Genomic DNA, 20039 nt, shown 5'->3' with positions numbered 1-20039 from the left:
GGTGATAAAAAGGCAAATCAAACACTGGGATTAATTTCTGGAGGGATAGAATTGAAAAGCTAAGAAGTTATGTTCAACTAGTATGGGATCTTGGTGAGACCACATTTGGAATAATGCGAACATTTCTGGTCACCATATTACAGACATAGGGGCATTGGAGAAGATGCAAAAAAAGATTCACAAGGATGATACCAGAAATGAGAGGATATTCTTATCAGGAAAGGCTGAGCAGACTGGGTCTCGTTTCAGTAGAAAAGACAAGACTGATTTTCATTAATGATAGGGTTTCTTAGGATAGCTGAGGCCAATAGCATAGATGCATTTAAGGGGAAGATAGATCAGCACATGAGAGAGAAAGGAATAGAAGGATATGCCGATAGGGTAAGATGAAGTAAGGAAGGAGGAGGCGCGTGAGCAGCAGAAACGCCGGCATCAGACCAATTGGGCCGAATGGCCTGTTTCTGTGACGTAATTTCGATGTAACTCGATGTAAAGGCTCTTTTCAGAGCCACCCACTGTATCTGTGAAAGGACTGGTTACTGTCTGAAGGGAGACGCTGATATCATGCTACCAGTGCTGCTTTGAGCTGCTTTTGTCTCGGTGTGGACGAGATGAGGTATTAATGGGACTGGATTCGGGGCACCGACCACAGTCCGGTACTTTAAACGGTAACTTCTGGACCCCATGCTGGTCTCGTAAAGCATCACCAGAACTGCTCGACTAACCTTTCTACATCTGCGGGATTCAGCGCTTCACTCCGTTTCTGTTCTATTTTGTTGGATTATTTACATAACGCATCAAACTCACTGGGGAATCACTGAAATGTAACTCCTAACAGAAACAAATAACAGTAAACGGCCTGGTGCCCAGGAGATCAGAAATATTACTCGCCTTTCGCCTTGTTGACTGGTAAACCGTGTTTCGAGTCCACCAACCCGCGTTGGTTCCATATGGGGATCATGTCCAGCACTGGAGAGAGAGACAGAGCCTGTCAGTCTTACACTTCCTATCAGTGTGTTCATATCACGCTCAATATCTGTATCCAACCTTCATATCGAGCATCAGAGAGTGAGAGAGAAAGGAAGACAGATACGGTGACAGAGCGAGCGGAGAGGCACAGTGCCACAGTATCAGTTCCAGGCTGACCTGTGAGGTTGCGCTTTATCCAGAAAATCCCGTTGGAGAGACAGAAGATGCATTCTTATCTCTCACTGATATACCAGAGACGGACACACTATTAATCCCACACTCAGGGACAGTGCAGAGAGTGACAAAAACAATGTGGGCCGAATTTAACCCTCTCTTGCCTGTTGTACTATATTCGGTTTTGCAGACCAGTTCCGTTCGCTATTACTCTCAGTGTCCGTGAGTTTCACTCTGATTACATTAATCTGGGACTGTTGCCGTCTGATGTTAATCCCACACGGTCCCAGCAAAAACACCGACTCCCATTTTTCTCCCATGTTTCTCCAGGATTGGTTTGAGAAATCCTGCCTTCAGTTTCGGAGTCACACGTTACTTAATTAGTAAAGGGGCCAAGAATGAACAGAACCCATTGGCTCATTTCAAAACGTCCCACTTTATCTGTGAAAGCCCCTTTACCATCAAAATATACCGAGAGAAACAGCAGGGATGGAAACATCTCGTTTAACAGTTGGAGATTGTAAAGTCAGTCTGGATTCCAGCGTTCGGCACTGGTGGAATCCCATCTGTTTCCCATTCTGGTGCCTGTCCCTGCACTGCCTGTGGACCCCATTCCCTCTGACCTTTCCCCCACTTCCTTTGCTCAGACTCTGAAAAATTCCAATTGAGGAAAGTTTCCATCGATTTTTGTGTTGGGAATTAAACCAGATATCTGCGCATGCGTGATTCAGCCCCGCCCCCAGCGCTGCTTGCTGGTGAGCAGAAGAGCGCATGCGCGCTCCCCTCCCCCAGCTCGGCCTGTGGGCGCCATTCCCTCAGTGAGCGGAAGAAGATGGTTTAAAACAGCCGGGAATGGAGAGATCACGGCCCCCGGGGGAAGGGAGCAAAGAGCAGCCTCGTTACAGCAGCTCATCGCTTCGGGACCGTGTCCGCAGATGGGCTCAGAGATCGGCATTGAGTCCGGGGGCTGTTTGTAAGAGGCGGAGTGGATCAGGAACTGGTCCCGGAACATGGAGTGAGAGGGGGAAGGGAGAGGGCATTCTCGGGCTGTGTGTGCACAGGGTGTGGGAGAGAGAATGGGAAGAACCTGCTATTAAAATCATTGCTGCTTTCTCTCCCCAAACCAGGAGTGAATGGTGCTGGTTTAGTTCCAGTCTCACTCTGTTTATTGTTATTGGACAGTGAAGAGTGGAAACAGATGTGGGGAGTGAAACAAAGAGCATCAATTGCAGGCAACAGGTGAGAAGTGTGAAGGACACATTTTGAACAGCGGCTGTTTGCTTTCAGTTGAACGGTTAGTCCCATGGGAGAGGGGATTAGAAACCTGACCTGCACAAAGGTCCCTGCCCCATCGGGTAATCCCATTCATGCATCAGTGCAGGGGTTGGGTTGTGTCTGGATGTTACTAAATTATTTTAAAACCGCCCAACACACCTGGTGTACAGAAGCTGAGAGCTGCAGTACTGCAGTGGAGTTAGACACTGACACTCTTTGTATCACTGGAAATCATTTGTGAACATTAAAAATAATTATTAACAGAGATATTAAACTGATCACTTTTGCATTTTCTACCTTACTTGTTCTTGAGTTACAAGAGATACGTTTCTTTCTACAGGCAAATATTTGAAGGATCCAGAATGAATGTGAAGTTTCCTCCACCCGAGGCAAAGGAACAGTGCAGCCAGCTCCTTCTCACACACAGTAGGTATATTGTCACTCACAGAGCACAGAGACACAGACAGTAATCAGGTCCACAGTCTCAGACAGCAGAAGCGGTCAGTCCCACACTGATCCCAGGTTCCAGAGACACATTTTCAATCCAACAGTCAAACAGAGCAGGTGAGGCAGACGCTGTTTCCATTTCCCCCGAACTCAGTCCCGCTGACAGGAAGATACAAAAATCCCAGTACAAAGTCACGCTTTCAGGTTGTCAATTTCATAAAGGGCAACATTAGCCATGGATTAAATACCAGATACCCCGAGATTATCATAGAAGTTACAACATGGAAACAGGCCCTTCGGCCCAACATGTCCATGTCGCCCAGTTTATACCACTAAGCTAGACCCAATTGCCTGCACTTGGCCCATATCCCTCTATACCCATCTTACCCATGTAACTGTCCAAATGCTTTTTAAAAGACAAAATTGTACCCGCCTCTACTACTGCCTCTGGCAGCTCGTTCCAGACAATCACCACCCTTTGAGTGAAAAAATTGCCCCTCTGGACCCTTTTGTATCTCTCCCCTCTCACCTTAAATCTATGTCCCCTCGTTATGGACTCCCCTACCTTTGGCAAAAGATTTTGACGATCTACCTTATCTATGCCCCTCATTATTTTATGGACTTCTATAAGATCACCCCTAGAACTCCGACTCTCCAGGGAAAAAAGTCTCAGTCTATCCAACCTCTCCCGATAAGTCAAACCATCAAGTCCCGGTAGCATCCCAGTAAATCTTTTCTGCACTCTTTCTAGTTTAATAATATCCTTTCTATAATAGGGTGACCAGAACTGTACACAGTATTCCAAGTGTGGCCTTACTAATGTCTTGTACAACTTCAACAAGACATCCCAACTCCTGTATTCAATGTTCTGACCAATGAAACCAAGCATGCTGAATGCCTTCTTCACCACCCCATCCACCTGTGACTCCACTTTCAAGGAGCTATGAACCTGTACTCCTAGATCTCTTTGTTCTATAACTCTCCCCAACGCCCTACCGTTAACGGAGTAGGTCCTGGCCCAATTCGATCTACCAAAATGCATCACCTCACATTTATCTAAATTAAACTCTATCTGCCTTTCATCGGCCCACTGGCCCAATTTATCAAGATCCCGTTGTCCACCAATCTTGGTGTCATCTGCAAACTTACTAACCATGCCTCCTAAATTCTCATCCAAATCATTAATATACATAACAAATAACAGCGGACGCAGCACCGATCCCTGAGGCACACCGCTGGTCACAGGCCTCCAGTTTGAAAAACAACCCTCCACAACCACCCTCTGTCTTCTGTCGCCAAGCCAATTTTTTTATCCAATTGGCTACCTCACCTTGGATCCCGTGAAATTTAACTTTATATAACAACCGACCAAATTGAATACCAGCCCAGAACTCTCACAAACACGTGAGTTTAATTAATGCAGTATCCATTTGAATAGCGTATCAAGAGATACAAATTGCAAGTCAAAACTCATGTACAGTATCAGATTGAGAAATGCTGTGACAGTGTAACCTGAGAAACAAATTAGATACCAGTTTATAATATACTCATAGTATGAGATTTAAAGATACAGTATCAATTCTATTAGCACAGACTGAGATACACATTACACATGAGTCCAAAAATATTCTCAAATAAAATTTAGAGATGCAGTATCAATTCCTTTCGTGCAGACAGATCTACACATTATAGACCAATTCCAAAATGTCACCATATCATTTTGAAAGATACATTATCATTCACAATATTACTCACAGAGATACAGGTTTAATAGTAGTTCAAAAAGCACACAAATTATCAGATTAAAAGCTCCAGCATCAAATTCTAAAGTGTGTCCATATTTACCAATTAAATAATGAGAAAAACTATTTAAGCATTAAGGTACTAATCCTACAATATTGAACATGATAATGTAATCTGAGAGAATAACTATGTACAGATGCAGAATGAATCTCTCACACAGATACAGTACAGAGACACACAGACACAGAATGAATCCCACACTCACATACAGTACGAGAGACAGACAGACACAGAGTAAGTACCACACTCAAATATGGTACCAGACATGATAGATACAGAATGAATCCCACACAGGCATACAGCACCAAGGACTGACAGGTACTGAGTTCATCCCACAATCTCATAAAGCACTAGGGACTGAGAGGTAAAGTATGAATCCCACACTCACACACTGTACCAGAGACTGACAGATACAGAATGAATCCCACACTCACACACAGCACCAGAGACAGACAAATACAGAATGAATCCCACACTCACACACAGCACCAGAGACAGACAAATACAGAATGAATCCCACACTCACAAACAGTACCAGAGACTGACAGATACAGAATGAATCCCACACTCACTCACATCACCAGAGACAGACAGATACAGAATGAATCCCACACTCACAAACAGTACCAGAGACTGACAGATACAGAATGAATCCCACGCTCACACACAGCACCAGAGACAGACAGATACAGAATGAATCCCACGCTCACACACAGCACCAGAGACTGACAGATACTGAATGAATCCCACACTCACACACAGTACCTGAGAATGACAGATACTGAATGAATCCCATACTAACATACATTATGAGAAACTGCATATATGGATGTAATTCAACACCCACACACAGTACTAGAGAATGTATATACTGAATGAATCCCACAGTTAAATTGAGTACCAGGGAGTGACAGATGCAGCATGAATCCCACACTCACACGCAGTACCAAGAGACTGAGAGATACAAAGTGAATCTCATAGTCACCTACATTAGTGCAGGCTGAGTTACAAATTACGTACCAGAGCAAAAATCTCATTGTGTCAGATTGAAAGATACAGTATCAAATCCACTAGTGCAGACTGAGCTACATATTAGATATATTGGTAAATACTCAGAGTATTATACTGAAATAAACAGTATCAATACCATTGATACAGACTGAGCTACACATTACATACTCGTTCAAAAACCTCAAATGTTCAGACTGGAAGATACTGAATTAAAGAATGAATCCCACACTGAGATAAAGTACCAGAGACTGACAGACACAGAATGAATCCCACACTCACACACAGTATCAGAGACTGACAGATACAGAATGAATCCCACACTCACACACAGCACCAGAGACAGACAAATACAGAATGAATCCCACACTCACACACAGCACCAGAGACAGACAAATACAGAATGAATCCCACACTCACAAACAGTACCAGAGACTGACAGATACAGAATGAATCCCACACTCACTCACATCACCAGAGACAGACAGATACAGAATGAATCCCACACTCACAAACAGTACCAGAGACTGACAGATACAGAATGAATCCCACGCTCACACACAGCACCAGAGACAGACAGATACAGAATGAATCCCACGCTCACACACAGCACCAGAGACTGACAGATACTGAATGAATCCCACACTCACACACAGTACCTGAGAATGACAGATACTGAATGAATCCCATACTAACATACATTATGAGAAACTGCATATATGGATGTAATTCAACACCCACACACAGTACTCGAGAATGTATATACTGAATGAATCCCACAGTTAAATTGAGTACCAGGGAGTGACAGATGCAGCATGAATCCCACACTCACACGCAGTACCAAGAGACTGAGAGATACAAAGTGAATCTCATAGTCACCTACATTAGTGCAGGCTGAGTTACAAATTACGTACCAGAGCAAAAATCTCATTGTGTCAGATTGAAAGATACAGTATCAAATCCACTAGTGCAGACTGAGCTACATATTAGATATATTGGTAAATACTCAGAGTATTATACTGAAATAAACAGTATCAATACCATTGATACAGACTGAGCTACACATTACATACTCGTTCAAAAACCTCAAATGTTCAGACTGGAAGATACTGAATTAAAGAATGAATCCCACACTGAGATAAAGTACCAGAGACTGACAGACACAGAATGAATCCCACACTCACACACAGTATCAGAGACTGACAGATACAGAATGAATCCATCACTGATATATAGTACCCCTGAGACTGAGAGATGCAGAATATACCCCATGCTCACAGCCAGTACCAGAGACTGACAGATATAGAATGAATCCTACACTCACATACCGTACCAGGAACAGAATGAATCTCACTCATGCACAGTACCAGAGTCTGACAGTTGTAGAATGAATCTCACACTCACACACAGCACCAGAGACAGACAGATACAGAATGAATCCCACACTCACACACAGCATCAGAGACTGACAGATACAGAATGAATCCCACACTCACACACAGTTCCAGAGTCTGACAGTTGTAGAATGAATCTCACACTCACGCAAAGTACCAGAGTCTGACAGATACAGAATGAATCTCACACTCGCATTACTGCGGACTGAGCTACACATTACATACCAGTCCAAAAATCTCATAGGGTCAGATTGAAAGATACAGTATCAATTCCATTGGTGCAGACTGAGCTACATATTCGATATATTGGTAAATACTCGTGTTATACTGAAATAAACATCATCAATACCATTGGTACAGACTGAGCTACACATTGCATACGAGTCCAAAAATCAAATAGATGATCAGACTGGAAGATATCGTTTAAATTCTATTAGCTTAACATTATATAACAGTCCAACAATCTCATACACTTTTAGACTGAAAGATACCGTATCGATTCTATTCGTGCAGACTGAGCCACACATTATAGAGCAGTCCAACAATCTCATACAATATCAGACTCAAAGATACAATATCGATTCCATTAGCACAGACTGAGCTATATGTTACTCACCAGTCCAAATATCTCATACAGTGTTAGACTCAGATGCAGAATTAATCCCATTATTGCAGTTTGAACGACACATTATATACCAGTCCAGTAATTTCAACGTGAACAGATTGAAAGGTACATTATCATTCACAATAGAGTTCAGAGATTAAGATGTAACACTGAGCCAAAACTCACACATGGTGCTTGATTAAAGAAAATCGAAAAGTGTATCTATATTAACAAATCAAATACTCGACGAAGAACTGTATCTACTTTGAAGTGGTAAAGATACAGTTTCAAATACGATACTGTAAACTGAAATAAGAACCCAAAATGAATCCAGACTTGCACATTGTCTCAGAGACTGAATTACAGAATGAATCCCTCACTGAGATAAAGTAGCAGAGAATGGCAGATACAGAATGTATCCCCCCCACACACAGACAGTACCAGAATTATTCCCAAACTCACATAAAGCAATTGAGACTGACAGATACAGAACAAATCCATCACTTATATATAGTACCTGAGAGTGACAGATGCAGAATATACCCCATGCTCACACTCAGCACCAGAGACTGACAGATACAGAAAGAATCCCAAACTCACGCACAGTACCAGAGACAGACAGATACACAATAAACCCCACTCTCACATCCAGTACCAGAGACTGACCTCTAATGGACGTAAGCGAGAACTGTAAAAGAGCGGATCAAATTCACATTATCTGTCGTGGTGAGAGAAACAGGACAATGTGCAATGTGAGGAAAGTTTCTGTCTGTAACTTTTACTCTCGAATTTTTGCACTTTTTGACAGTGAAAAATGAAGACAATTTATTCATAATAAAGTTTTTGTTCCACTCGTTCAATAGTTGTGAATTTGCCACATTATATTTCACTGTACATTGCGCAGTATTTCTCTCTGATTTCTCAGGACACGATTTACATTGTTCCTCTATCCCATTTAGACTGTAATTTTTCAAGCAGTATGTGGCCTCCTTATTCCCTCCAGCGAAATGCAGCACCGCAAACCTTTCGATATTGAAATTCACTGGCCATTTACACAGCCGTTCTGCAAGTTTATTTTGCCGCTGTCTTCCTCAGTGTTGACAATACCTCCTAAATCAATTACAAGAATTTAACACTGCGTTACAACTAATGTTTGGTCTAACAAAATGTACTTGCAGCTCGCCTCCATTCCCAATTTTTCTAAATCCCAATCGTGCAATATAATGTTAAGAATTAGTTTCTGCTCTGTCCCTCTCTCATCTTCAAACTTCAATGTCCCGGTGTTTGCCGGAAGCAGAACTGGTCGGAACAAATTGCTGAAACCGGACAATGTGCAGTGTGAGCGTGTTTATGATTGGTGGCAGGTACTAAATCTGATTTTTTAAACCTGCCCATTAACCTGTAGTGTTTGTTTCTGAAAAGTAAACAGAGCCGGACAGTAAGGATATGGGGAGTGAAACAAAGAGCATCTATGGCAGACATCAGGTGAGAAGGTTGAAGGACACATTTTAAACAGCGTCTGTTTTGTTTCAGTTCAATGGTTTGTCCCAAGGGAGTGGGAAACAGAAATCTGATATGATCAAAGGTCCCCGCCCCATCGGGTAGTCCCATTCATGGATCAGTGCAGGGGTTGGGTTGTAAAACTGCCCAACACACCTGGTGTGCAGAAGCTGAGAGCTGCAGTACTGCAGTGGAGTCAGACACTGACACTGTTTGTATCGCTGGTTTTCATTTGTGGTTATTACAATGATTATTAACGGAGAGATTCAATTGATCACTTTTGTATTTTCTATTTCACCTGTTCTTGAATTACAAGAGAATCTTTTTCTTCCGACAGTCAAATCCTTGAAGGACCCAGAATCAGTGTGATGTTTACTCCACCCGAGGCACAAGGAGCAGTCAGTGCAGCCAGCTCCTTCTCTCACACAGTAAGTACATTATCACTCACAGAGCACAGAGACACAGACAGGTCATCAGTCCCACAGTCTCAGAAAGCAGAAATAGTCAGTCCCACACTGATCCCAATCCAACAGTGAAACAGAGCAGGAGAGACAGATGTAATTTCCATTTCACAACGATTCATTACAGCTGACCGGCAGATAAATAATTTCCAGTCTAAAATCACACCCAGTATCAGATTGAAAGGCACTCTGTCAATCTCACATTAGTTCAGCCTTAGCTACAAATTAAATACCAGATAGAATTGACACATTGGACTGATTGATAGGTACAGAATGAATCACAATCATGCACCCCAAGATTCAAATTAAATACCAGCCCACAACTCACACACATTATGAGTTTAAAGATGCAGTATTCATGCCACTATTGTACACTGAGATACAAATTAGATACCAGTTCAGATGTTACCCATATTTGACTCACATATATGTCCAAAAACCTCATAGTGTCAGAATGAAATGTACAGTTTCAATTCATTCACTGCAGACTGAGGTACACATTAGATACCAGTCCAAAATTCTCATACAGTATAAGACTGAAAGACACAGTATCAACCCCAATTGTGCAGACTGAGCAACACATCACATACCAGTCCAAAAATCAGAGTGCCAAGTTGAATGATACAGTATAACTTCCATAAGTGCAGATTGAGCTACACATTATATACAAGACCAATATTCACATGAATTATTGTACTGGAAGATACAGTATCATTCCCATTCGTGCAGACTGAGGTACACATTAGTTACCTGTTCAAAAATCACATTGTGTCAAACTGAAAGTACAGTATCAATTCCTTTACTGCATACAGACGTTCACATCAGATACCTGTCCAAAAATCGGGTACAATATCAGACTGAAAGATATGGTATCGATGTGATTAGTACAGACTGACCTACATGTTACTTACCAGTATAGAAATCTCACACAGTATCAGACTGTAAGATACAGTATCAATCCCATTAGTGCAGACTGAGGTATACATTAGATACCAGTCCAAAAGTCACATTCAGTAACAAATTGAAAGATACAGTATCAATTCCATTAGTGCAGACTGAACTACACCTTACTGTGTAATATATTTAGGCTGGTTTGTATCAGATTGAAAGGTACAGTATAAATTCCATTAGTGCAGACTGAGCTACACATTATATACCGTCCAAAAATCTGATACTTTATCAAACTGAAACATACAGCATGAATCCTATTAATGTAGGCTAAGCTACACATTACAAACGAGACCAAAAATCTCTTGCAGTGTCTGACTGAAAGTTGGAATGTCAATTCCATTCGTGCAGACTGAACCACACATTACACACCAGTCCAAAAATCTCATACAGTGTCAGACTGAAAGAAAGAGTGTCAATTCCATGAGTACAGAGTGAGCTGCACCTTACACACGAGTCCAAATATCTCATACCGTATCAGACTGAAAGAAAGAGTGTCAATTCCATTAGTACTGACTGAGCTACACCATAAATACCAGTCCAATAATTTCACAGTAAAAGACTGAAGTGTACATTATCTTCACAGAGATTAAGATATAATCCGACAAAAAAACTCCCACACGTTGTTTGATTGAAACAAAATCCAAAAGTGTATCCATATTTACAAATTAATGCTACACAAAAGATTTGCATAAATTAGTGAATTAAAGATACAGTTTCAAGCACCATACTGCAGCCTGAAATAAGAATACAGAACGAATCCAGACTTGTACTTTGCCCAGAGACTGAGGTACAGAATGAATCCTACACTGAGATAAAATACCACAGATTGACAGATACAGAATGAATCCCACACTCACACACATTCCCACAGATTGACAGATACAGAATGAATCCCACACTCACAGACTGAACTGGCGACTGACGGATACAGAATTAATCCCACACTCACATACAGTACCAGAAACTGACAGACTGAGAATTAATCTCACACTCACATACAATCTGACACCTACTGGCCATAAGTGAGAACTGTAACAAAGTGGAATAAATTCACATCATCTGTCGTTGTTTCAGATTCAGGACAATGTGCAATGTGAGGAAATAGTTTCTCTCTGTAACTTCTACTCTCAGATTTTTTCATGTTTTTCAGTGAAAAATTAGACAATTGATTCATAATAAAGTTTTTGTTTTGCTCATTCGAAAGTTGCCCCATTATATTTCACTCTCCATTGCACAATATTTCTGTCTGATTTCTCAGGACACGATTTATATTAATTCAAATAAACCGAACTGAAGCACAAATAAAAACTGAGCGCAAATCTGGAAGGTTCAACGGCGACCGTCAAAAGTGAAAGGGACAAAATACAGAAAAAATTAAAACCGAAAATGCTGGAAAGACTCAGCAGGTCCGGCAGCACCTGTGGAGAAGGGAGGCTCGGGTTAACGGTTCAGGACGATGACCCTTCAATGGATCAGAAAGGTTAATCCGATATAATTTAAATAAGGAAAAGGAATCATCAGAGGAAAAACTTCCGAAAATCAATTAATTTCACTGAATCCGAGCAATTGTGTCTCGTATCCACCGTACAGATCAGGGCAAATAATAATACAAAGGAACAGAGTTAAATTCAACATTATGCGGGAAATAAATGAATTTTAAAAGTATTTTTAATATAAATTAAACCCGTTTGTGTTTTGGAAACACTGTCCCTCTGAACATCATCAAATTCGGTTCCAGTCTTGGTGTTTCTGAATTCAGCGTGCTGGGATTCAAACCTGTTGGAATTAACTGCTTGGAAGGCAGCTGTACTCACCATTCTAGCGCCTTATTTCACCAGGAGGGAGAAGTGGAGTGTTTCTGTGGAGTTTCGGACTGAATTGCTCCCTTTGGGTTTCTGGCACTTTAATCATAGACAATAAATAGTTCCCAAACATCAGCCCCTGAACAGACACAACAAGCTGGTGGAATTTCTCATTCATAGAGGATGGCAAAAACGAATAGGAAGAGGCTCGGAAGAAGTCACAAAACAATTCGGGAAGCAAACAGGAGCCAGGAAATCAAATTATCAAGGAATATAAAAAGAAATAGTAAATTATTCCACTGACACAAAAATAACAAAAGGAAAATCAGAATTGTTTGAGTGCCACTAAGTGATGCACAAGATAAACTCACAGGTAACGTCAGCGAAATGGCAGAAATGTTGAATTGTTACTTTGCCTCAGTATTTACCCGGGAGATTAACAGGGTGAATGTATTAGAGGAAGAGGTCAATAAAGATATCAAGGCATTTATGTTCGAAAGTGTGGTTAAACTCCTGGTCCAGATAGATTGCATCTGTGCATATTAAATGAAGCAAGGGAAGAGATAGCAGAGGCATTGTTACATGCATCGGAAAAAATCATCAAAAAAGGAATAGTGCCAGAGGACTGGATGACAGCTAATGTGATTCTTATATTTTAAAACAGGATGTAGAACAAGTCCAGGGAACATAAGACCAGTTAACTAAAGGTCGGTGGTAGGATTGATCATGGAATCCTTTACCCAATGAAGCAACAGAAAAACATCGAGAAACCGAAAATATAACAAAGAATACTCAGCACAGATTTCAGAAAAGGAAAGCTTAACAGTTTGGCCAAAGGTTTGACAGTTTAAATTACAGTTCGACAGAACTTACCTGCTTTACAATTCTATTCCTCTGGAAATAAACCTCTGTGTTTGCTTTTTTATGGCCTTATCATCCTGTGCTGCTACTTTTAATCATTTATCAATCTGTACCCCGAAATCCCTTTGTTCTTCCACCCCATTTAGACTCTTAATTTCCAAGCAGTATGTGGCCTCCTTATTTCTCCGAGCAAAATGCACCACCTCACACCTTTTTATATGGAAATTCAATGGCCATTTCGACCGCCTTTCAGCAAGCTTATAAAAGTCTTCATGTATTTTGTTGCATTCTTCCTCAGTATCGGCTATAACCCCGAAATTAATTACAAGCATTTAATACAGCATTACAACTAATGATTTGTCTGACAAAATGTTCTCCATTCCCAGTTTTTCTAAATCCCACTCGTGCAATATAATGTGAAGAATTAGTTTCTGTTCTGTCCCTCTCTCATCTGCAAACTTCACTGTCCCGGGGTTTGGGGACATCTACTGGCCGGAAGCAGAACTGCAACAGTTCGGAACAAATTGCTGAAACCGGACAATGTGCAGTGTGAGCGTGTTTGTGATTGGTGGCAGGTACTAAATCTGATTGGTTTCTTCAGATATCCAATCAGAGAATGAAAATAATAGACGACGTTGCATCACTCCCAATGACCCAATCACAATCATTACCTTCACCCATCCCTCATTACCATCGGGCTGTGGGGCTGCCGATTTAATCCGAGCTCGGAGCGGATTTGGGTCATTTCTGGGTCTGAAATTGAGTTTGAAAATGCCTGAGGACAAGAAAGCAGCTCCCAAGAAGGGCGCCAAGAAAACCTTGAATAAAGCACCGGGCAAGGGCGGCAAGAAGCGGAGAAAGTCGAGGAAGGAGAGTTACTCCATCTACATCTACAAAGTGATGAGGCAGGTTCACCCCGACACCGGCATCTCCTCCAAGGCCATGGGCATCATGAACTCCTTTGTGAGCGATATTTTCGAGCGCATCGCAGGTGAGGCTTCCCGCCTGGCCCATTACAACAAGCGGGCGACCATCAGCTCCCGGGAGATCCAGACCGCCGTGCGCCTGCTGCTGCCCGGGGAACTGGCCAAGCACGCCGTGTCAGAAGGGACAAAGGCAGTGACCAAATACACCAGCTCCAAGTAAAACTCCACAATGAACTGAAAAATTTTTAAACACAAAGGCTCTTTTAAGAGCCACCCACAGTCTCTCTGAAGACGCTGTACCGACACCTCTGTATGGAATCATTTTACTGTAGATAATTTGACACTAACGTTCTCTCTAACGGCAATTGATACCAGCTCAAATGCTAAATTTAAATCAGATAGATAGCTTTTTGGCAACGAAAGGTATGAAGGGATATGGGCCAATGGCAGCTGTATGGAGTTAGATCACAGATCAGCCATGATCTTATCAAATGGCGGAGCAGGAAAGAGGGGCTGAATGGCCGACTCCCTGTTCCTATGTTCTTGTGCTTTTGAAATTTCTCTTGAAATCTGTAAGATTCTCTCAATCACTGCCCGGTATAATCAGTGGATCGCTTTTTTAATCAGTCCCAATAACTAAAAACGTGTCCTTGATCCTCTCATTCCCGCTCATATTCCGCCCCTTCCCCCGCATCTGCCCCATCAGAGCCGTTTTAAGGCGGTGGATTACACTTCAGTCATTTCTTTCTCCTTGTCACCTTTGTTTGCTCATTATTCGGGAATATCACTTTCAGAACCGCAATCCTTTGTGAAGCAGCAATCCCGAAAGGGTGTTCACACCGAGGACAGAACAGTCGAAAGACTCTGTCACTGTTCGACTTCTTGCACCAGGAGTCTCGGCTCCGGTTTCGATCGCGCTGCAGCTCCTGTGAACAGGGATCAATCCACAATCTGTGGTTTGTTACTTTTACAAAGATTGAGCTGGAATCTGTCCCGTTACAAAATGGGGCTTTATTCCCGCCCGATTGAAAGCGAACGGTGAATGAAGGCGGATTTTAACCGGATTGTAAAAGATTCTAGAAGTTGTGACGGGAAATGTGGAATAACAGTAAAAGGAGAGAGATTTTTAAATCTTTGTCTTTACGCGACATTATTTACTAAATCCGCTTCTTGTGTTGGAAATATATTGGCGGGCTTTTCAAATTTCATCAACTGTTCAGTTCGGTATTTTCCGCCCTTTTCTCATTGCCGGCTATTGATTGGTGAATAAAGCAGCTCTCTGATTGGTTCAACGAACAGCCCAATGAGATTGCGAACAGTTGGACCAATCACAAGTGCCCCCACTGTATTCCTCCAGAAGGTACAAAAAGGGCGAGTTCGGGAGGATTTCTTCATTCTTTGTGAAAGTGTTTGTGACATTGTGGAAATGTCTGGAAGAGGAAAAACCGGCGGTAAAGCTCGGGCCAAGGCCAAGTCTCGCTCATCCCGGGCCGGACTGCAGTTCCCTGTGGGCCGTGTTCACAGGCACCTGCGAAAGGGGAACTACGCTGAACGTGTGGGTGCCGGAGCCCCGGTCTATCTGGCTGCTGTGCTCGAGTATCTGACGGCTGAAATCCTCGAGTTGGCCGGCAACGCGGCCCGGGACAACAAGAAGACCCGCATCATCCCCAGACACCTGCAACTCGCCATCCGCAACGACGAGGAGCTCAACAAGCTCCTGGGACGGGTGACCATCGCTCAGGGCGGGGTGCTGCCTAATATCCAGGCCGTGCTGCTGCCGAAGAAAACCAGCAATGTGAGCACCAAGAGCAAGTAAAGCGGCCAAGATTTAATCTGATAACCCAAAGGCTCTTTTAAGAGCCACCCACTGTATCTTTGAAAGGGCTGGTTACTGACTGAAGAGAGTCAGGAATCAATTTAATAAGGACTTGATTCCGATCCTAGAACTAACAATAACTTGTTGATAACAAATGATCCAGATCGGTCTGTTGAAGTACTCGCTTCCGGACAGCAGATGTCGCCAACCTCCAATAGATTGATATTTGCAGTTTGTGTGGTGAATGAGACAAAATATCAAAATTGTCATTAAACTGGGCGGGTGGGATACAGAAATACCAGGGACGTTTGATCATCGGCGTCAAGAGGCATTCTGTTGTGTTCCACCCAATATTATTTACAGTCTTATCCTCCGACAACACTTGCACGCTCTATTATTTTACCCAGATTTGTATAGCAGAAGCTGACTGATGTGTTGATTATTGTGTCAGCGATTACTGAATCAGTGAATCACATTTGTCTGTTATTGGATGTGAGCGAGGGAATTATTCTGTTCCTGTGTCAGTTACGACTTCTTGCCGCCGTTGGCTGGTGCTTTACTGAAGGATTTCTTGGTGCCTTTCTTGGGAGCTGTTTTCTTGTCCTCAGGCATGTTCAAACTCAATTTCTGACCCAGAAATGACCCAAATCCGCTCCGAGCTCGGATGAAATAGGAAGCCCCACAGCCCTATGCTAATGAGGGATGGGTGAAGGCAATGATTGTGATTGGACGGATGGGAGTGATGCCACCTGACATCGAAAATATGAGTAAGAGTCGGCCATTCCGGCCTTCGGGTCTGCTCTGCCATTCAAAATGATCATGGCTGATCGTCGAACTCAGTACCCTGTTCCCGCTTTTTCCCCATATAAAAACATAGGAACAGGAGTAGGCCATTCAGCCCCTCCTGCCTGCTCTGCCATTTGATAAGATCATGGCTGATCTGTGTTCTAACTCCATGTACTCGCCTTTGGCCCATATCCCTTAATACCTTTGGTTGCCAAAAAGCTATCCATCTCAGATTTAAATTTAGCAATTGAGCTAGTATCAATTGCCGTTTGCGGAAGAGAGTTCCAAACTTTTACCACCCTTTGTGTGGAGAAATGTTTTCTAATCTCGCTCCTGAAAGGTCTGGCTCCCTTGATCCCTTTAGCAGTATGAAATATATCTATCTCATTCTTGAACACATCTAATGACTTGGCCTCCACTGCCTTCTGTGGTAGAGAATTCCACAGGTTCACCACACTCTGAGTGAAGAATTTTCTCCTCATCTCGGTTCCAAATTGCATACTCCGTATCCTGAGACTCTGACCCCTGGTTCTGGACTCCCCAGCCATCGGGAACATCCTCCCTGCATTTGGTCTGTCTAGTCCTGTTAGAATTTGATATGTTTTGAAGAGATCACCTCTCATTCTTTCAACTCGAGTGAATACTGGCCGAGTCGACCCAATCTCTCCTCATACGTCAGTTCTGCCATCCCAGGAATCAGTCTGGTAAACCTTCGTTGCACTCCCTCCATGGCAAGGACATCCTTCCTCAGATAAGGAGACCAAAACTGCACACAATACTCCAGATGTGGTCTCACCAAGACCCTGTCTCACAGCAGTAAGACATCCCGAAAGACATCTCTGATTGATTTCTTGAGATATCCAATCAGATTTAGTACCTGCCACCAATCACAAACACGCCCACACTGCACATTGTCCGGTTTCAGCAATTTGTTCCGAACTGTTGCAGTTCTGCTTCCGGCCAGTAGATGTCCCCAAACCCCGGGACAGTGAAGTTTGCAGTTGAGAGAGGGACAGAACAGAAACTAATTCTTCACATTATATTGCACGAGTGGGATTTAGAAAAACTGGGAATGGAGTCGAGCTGCAAGTACATTTTGTTAGACCAAACATTAGTTGTAATGCTGTGTTACATTCTTATAATTGATTTAGGCGGTTATAGTCAATCCTGAGGAAGAATGCAACAAAGTAAGTTTGCAGAACGGCCGTGTTAATGACCATTGAATTTCAATATAGAAAGTGTGAGCTGGTGCATTTTGCCAGGGGAACAAGTTGGCCACATACTGCTTGGAAAATAGGAGTCTAAACGGGGTAGAGGAGCAAAGTAAATCGACCTGAGAAATCAGATAGAAATACTGCGCAATGTACAGTGAAATATAATGGGGAAAATTCACAACTATTGAATGAGTAAAACAAAACTTTAATGAATAAATTGTCCTCATTTTTCACGATCAAAATGTGCAAAAATACGAGAGTAGAAGTTACAGACAGAAACTTTCCTCACATTGCACATTGTCCTGTTTCTGCAACCACGACAGACAAAGTGAATTTGTTCCACTCGTATACAGTTCTCGCTTACGTCCATTGGAGGCCAGTTTCTGGTACTGAAGATGAGAGTGGGGTTTATTCTGTATCTGTCTGTCTCCGATACTGTACATGAGTTTGGGGTTTATTCTGTATCTGTCTGTCTCCGATACTGTACATGAGTTTGGGGTTTATTCTGTATTTGTTGTTATCTGGTACTGTACATGAGTGTGGGATTTATTCTTTATCTGTCTGTCTCATTTACTGTGTGTGAGTGTGGGTTTTATAATGTATCTGTCTGTCTCTGATACTGTACATGAGTTTGGGGTTTATTCTGTATCTGTCTGTCTCTGGCACTTAACATGATTGTGGGGTGTACTCTGCATCTGTCTGCATCTGGTACTGTGTGTGAGTGTGGGGTTTACTCTGTATCTGTCTGTCTCGGGTACTGCATATGAGTGTGGGGTTTATTCTGTCTCTCTCAGTCTCTAGTACTGTGTGTGAGTGTGGGATTCATTCTGTATCTGTCAGTCTCTGGTACTGTGTGTGAGTGTGGGATTCATTCTGTATCTGTCAGTCTCTGGTACTGTGTGTGAGTGTGGGATTAATTCTGTGCCTGTCAGTCTCTGGTACTGAAGATAAGTGTGGGGTTTATACTGTATCTGTCTGTCTCTGGTACTGTGTGTGATTGTGGGATTTATTCTGTATCTCCCTGTCTCTGGTACTGTATATGAGTGTGGGGTTTATTCTGTATCTGTCTGTCTCTGGTGCTGTGTGTGATTTATTCTGTATCTCCTGTCTCTTGTACAGTATATGAGCGTGGGGTTTATTCTGTATTTGTCTGTCTCTGGTACTTTACATGAGTGTGGGATTTATTCTGTATCTGTCAGTCTCTGGTGCTGTCTATGAATGTGGGGTTTATTCTGTATCTGACAGTCTCTGGTGCTGCATGCGAGTGTGAGGTTTATTCTGTGCCTGTCAGTCTCTGATACTATAAATGTGTGTGGGGTTTATTCTGTATCTGTCAGTCTCGGGTACTCTATGCGAATGTGGGATTTATTCTGTATCTATCTGTCTCTGGTACTGTGTGTGCGTGTGGGGTTTATTCTGTATCTCCCTGTCTCTGGTACTGTATATGAATGTGGGGTTTATTCTGTATCTGTCTGTCTCTGGTACTGTGTGTGAGTGTGGGATTCATTCTGTGCCTGTCAGTCTCTCGTACTGTACATGTTTGTGGGGTTTATTCTGTATCTTTCACTCTCTGGTACTGTAAGCCAGTGTGGGCTTTATTCTGAATCTGTCTGTCTCCGGTGCTGTGTGCGAGTGTGGGGTTTATTCTGTATTTGTCACTCTCTGATACTGTATATGAGTGTGGGTTTTATTCTGTATCTGTCAGTCTCTGATACGATATATGAGTGTGGGACTAATTCTGTAACTGACATTCTCTGGTACTGTCTGTGAGTATGGGATTCATTCTGTATCTGTCATTCTCTGGTTCTGGCTGTGAGTGTGGAATTCATTCTGTATCAGCCATTCTCTGCTGCTTTATCTCAGTGTGGCATTATTTCTGCAATTCAGTCTCTGAGGCAATGTGCAAGTCTGGATTCACTCTGTATTCTTATTTCAGTTTACATTATTGTATTTGAAACTATATCTTTAATACTTTAAAGTACATGCTTTTTTGTCGAGTGTTTAATTTGTAAATATTGAGACACTTATGGATTTTCTTCAATCAAACA

At 42.4% G+C, this 20039-nt stretch overlaps 2 protein-coding genes and 1 long non-coding RNA gene across 3 annotated transcripts; all 3 read left to right on the top strand.

Annotated features, from left to right (window-relative positions):
- The first annotated feature begins 1932 nt into the window (after window positions 1-1932).
- Window positions 1933-13313, top strand: LOC137307030 (uncharacterized). The gene is made up of 4 exons (XR_010958997.1): window positions 1933-2382; window positions 2759-2844; window positions 9512-9602; window positions 13053-13313. It is a non-coding gene; the product is annotated as an uncharacterized lncRNA (long non-coding RNA).
- A 707-nt stretch (window positions 13314-14020) lies between these two features.
- LOC137307255 (histone H2B 1/2-like) lies at window positions 14021-14395 on the top strand. The gene has a single exon (XM_067976686.1). The coding sequence runs from the start codon at window positions 14021-14023 to the stop codon at window positions 14393-14395; it is 375 nt and encodes a 124-aa protein (XP_067832787.1).
- A 1206-nt stretch (window positions 14396-15601) lies between these two features.
- LOC137306861 (histone H2A.J-like) lies at window positions 15602-16008 on the top strand. The gene has a single exon (XM_067976257.1). It carries the CDS (start codon window positions 15602-15604, stop codon window positions 15989-15991), a length of 390 nt encoding a protein of 129 aa, XP_067832358.1. The 3' UTR covers window positions 15992-16008.
- Window positions 16009-20039: the final 4031 nt, after the last annotated feature.

This window comes from Heptranchias perlo, chromosome X (assembly GCF_035084215.1).
Source record: "Heptranchias perlo isolate sHepPer1 chromosome X, sHepPer1.hap1, whole genome shotgun sequence".
NCBI lineage: Eukaryota > Metazoa > Chordata > Chondrichthyes > Hexanchiformes > Hexanchidae > Heptranchias > Heptranchias perlo.
The sequence above is the reverse complement of the archived record's forward strand: the minus strand, read 5'-3'. Positions and strand labels throughout refer to the sequence as shown.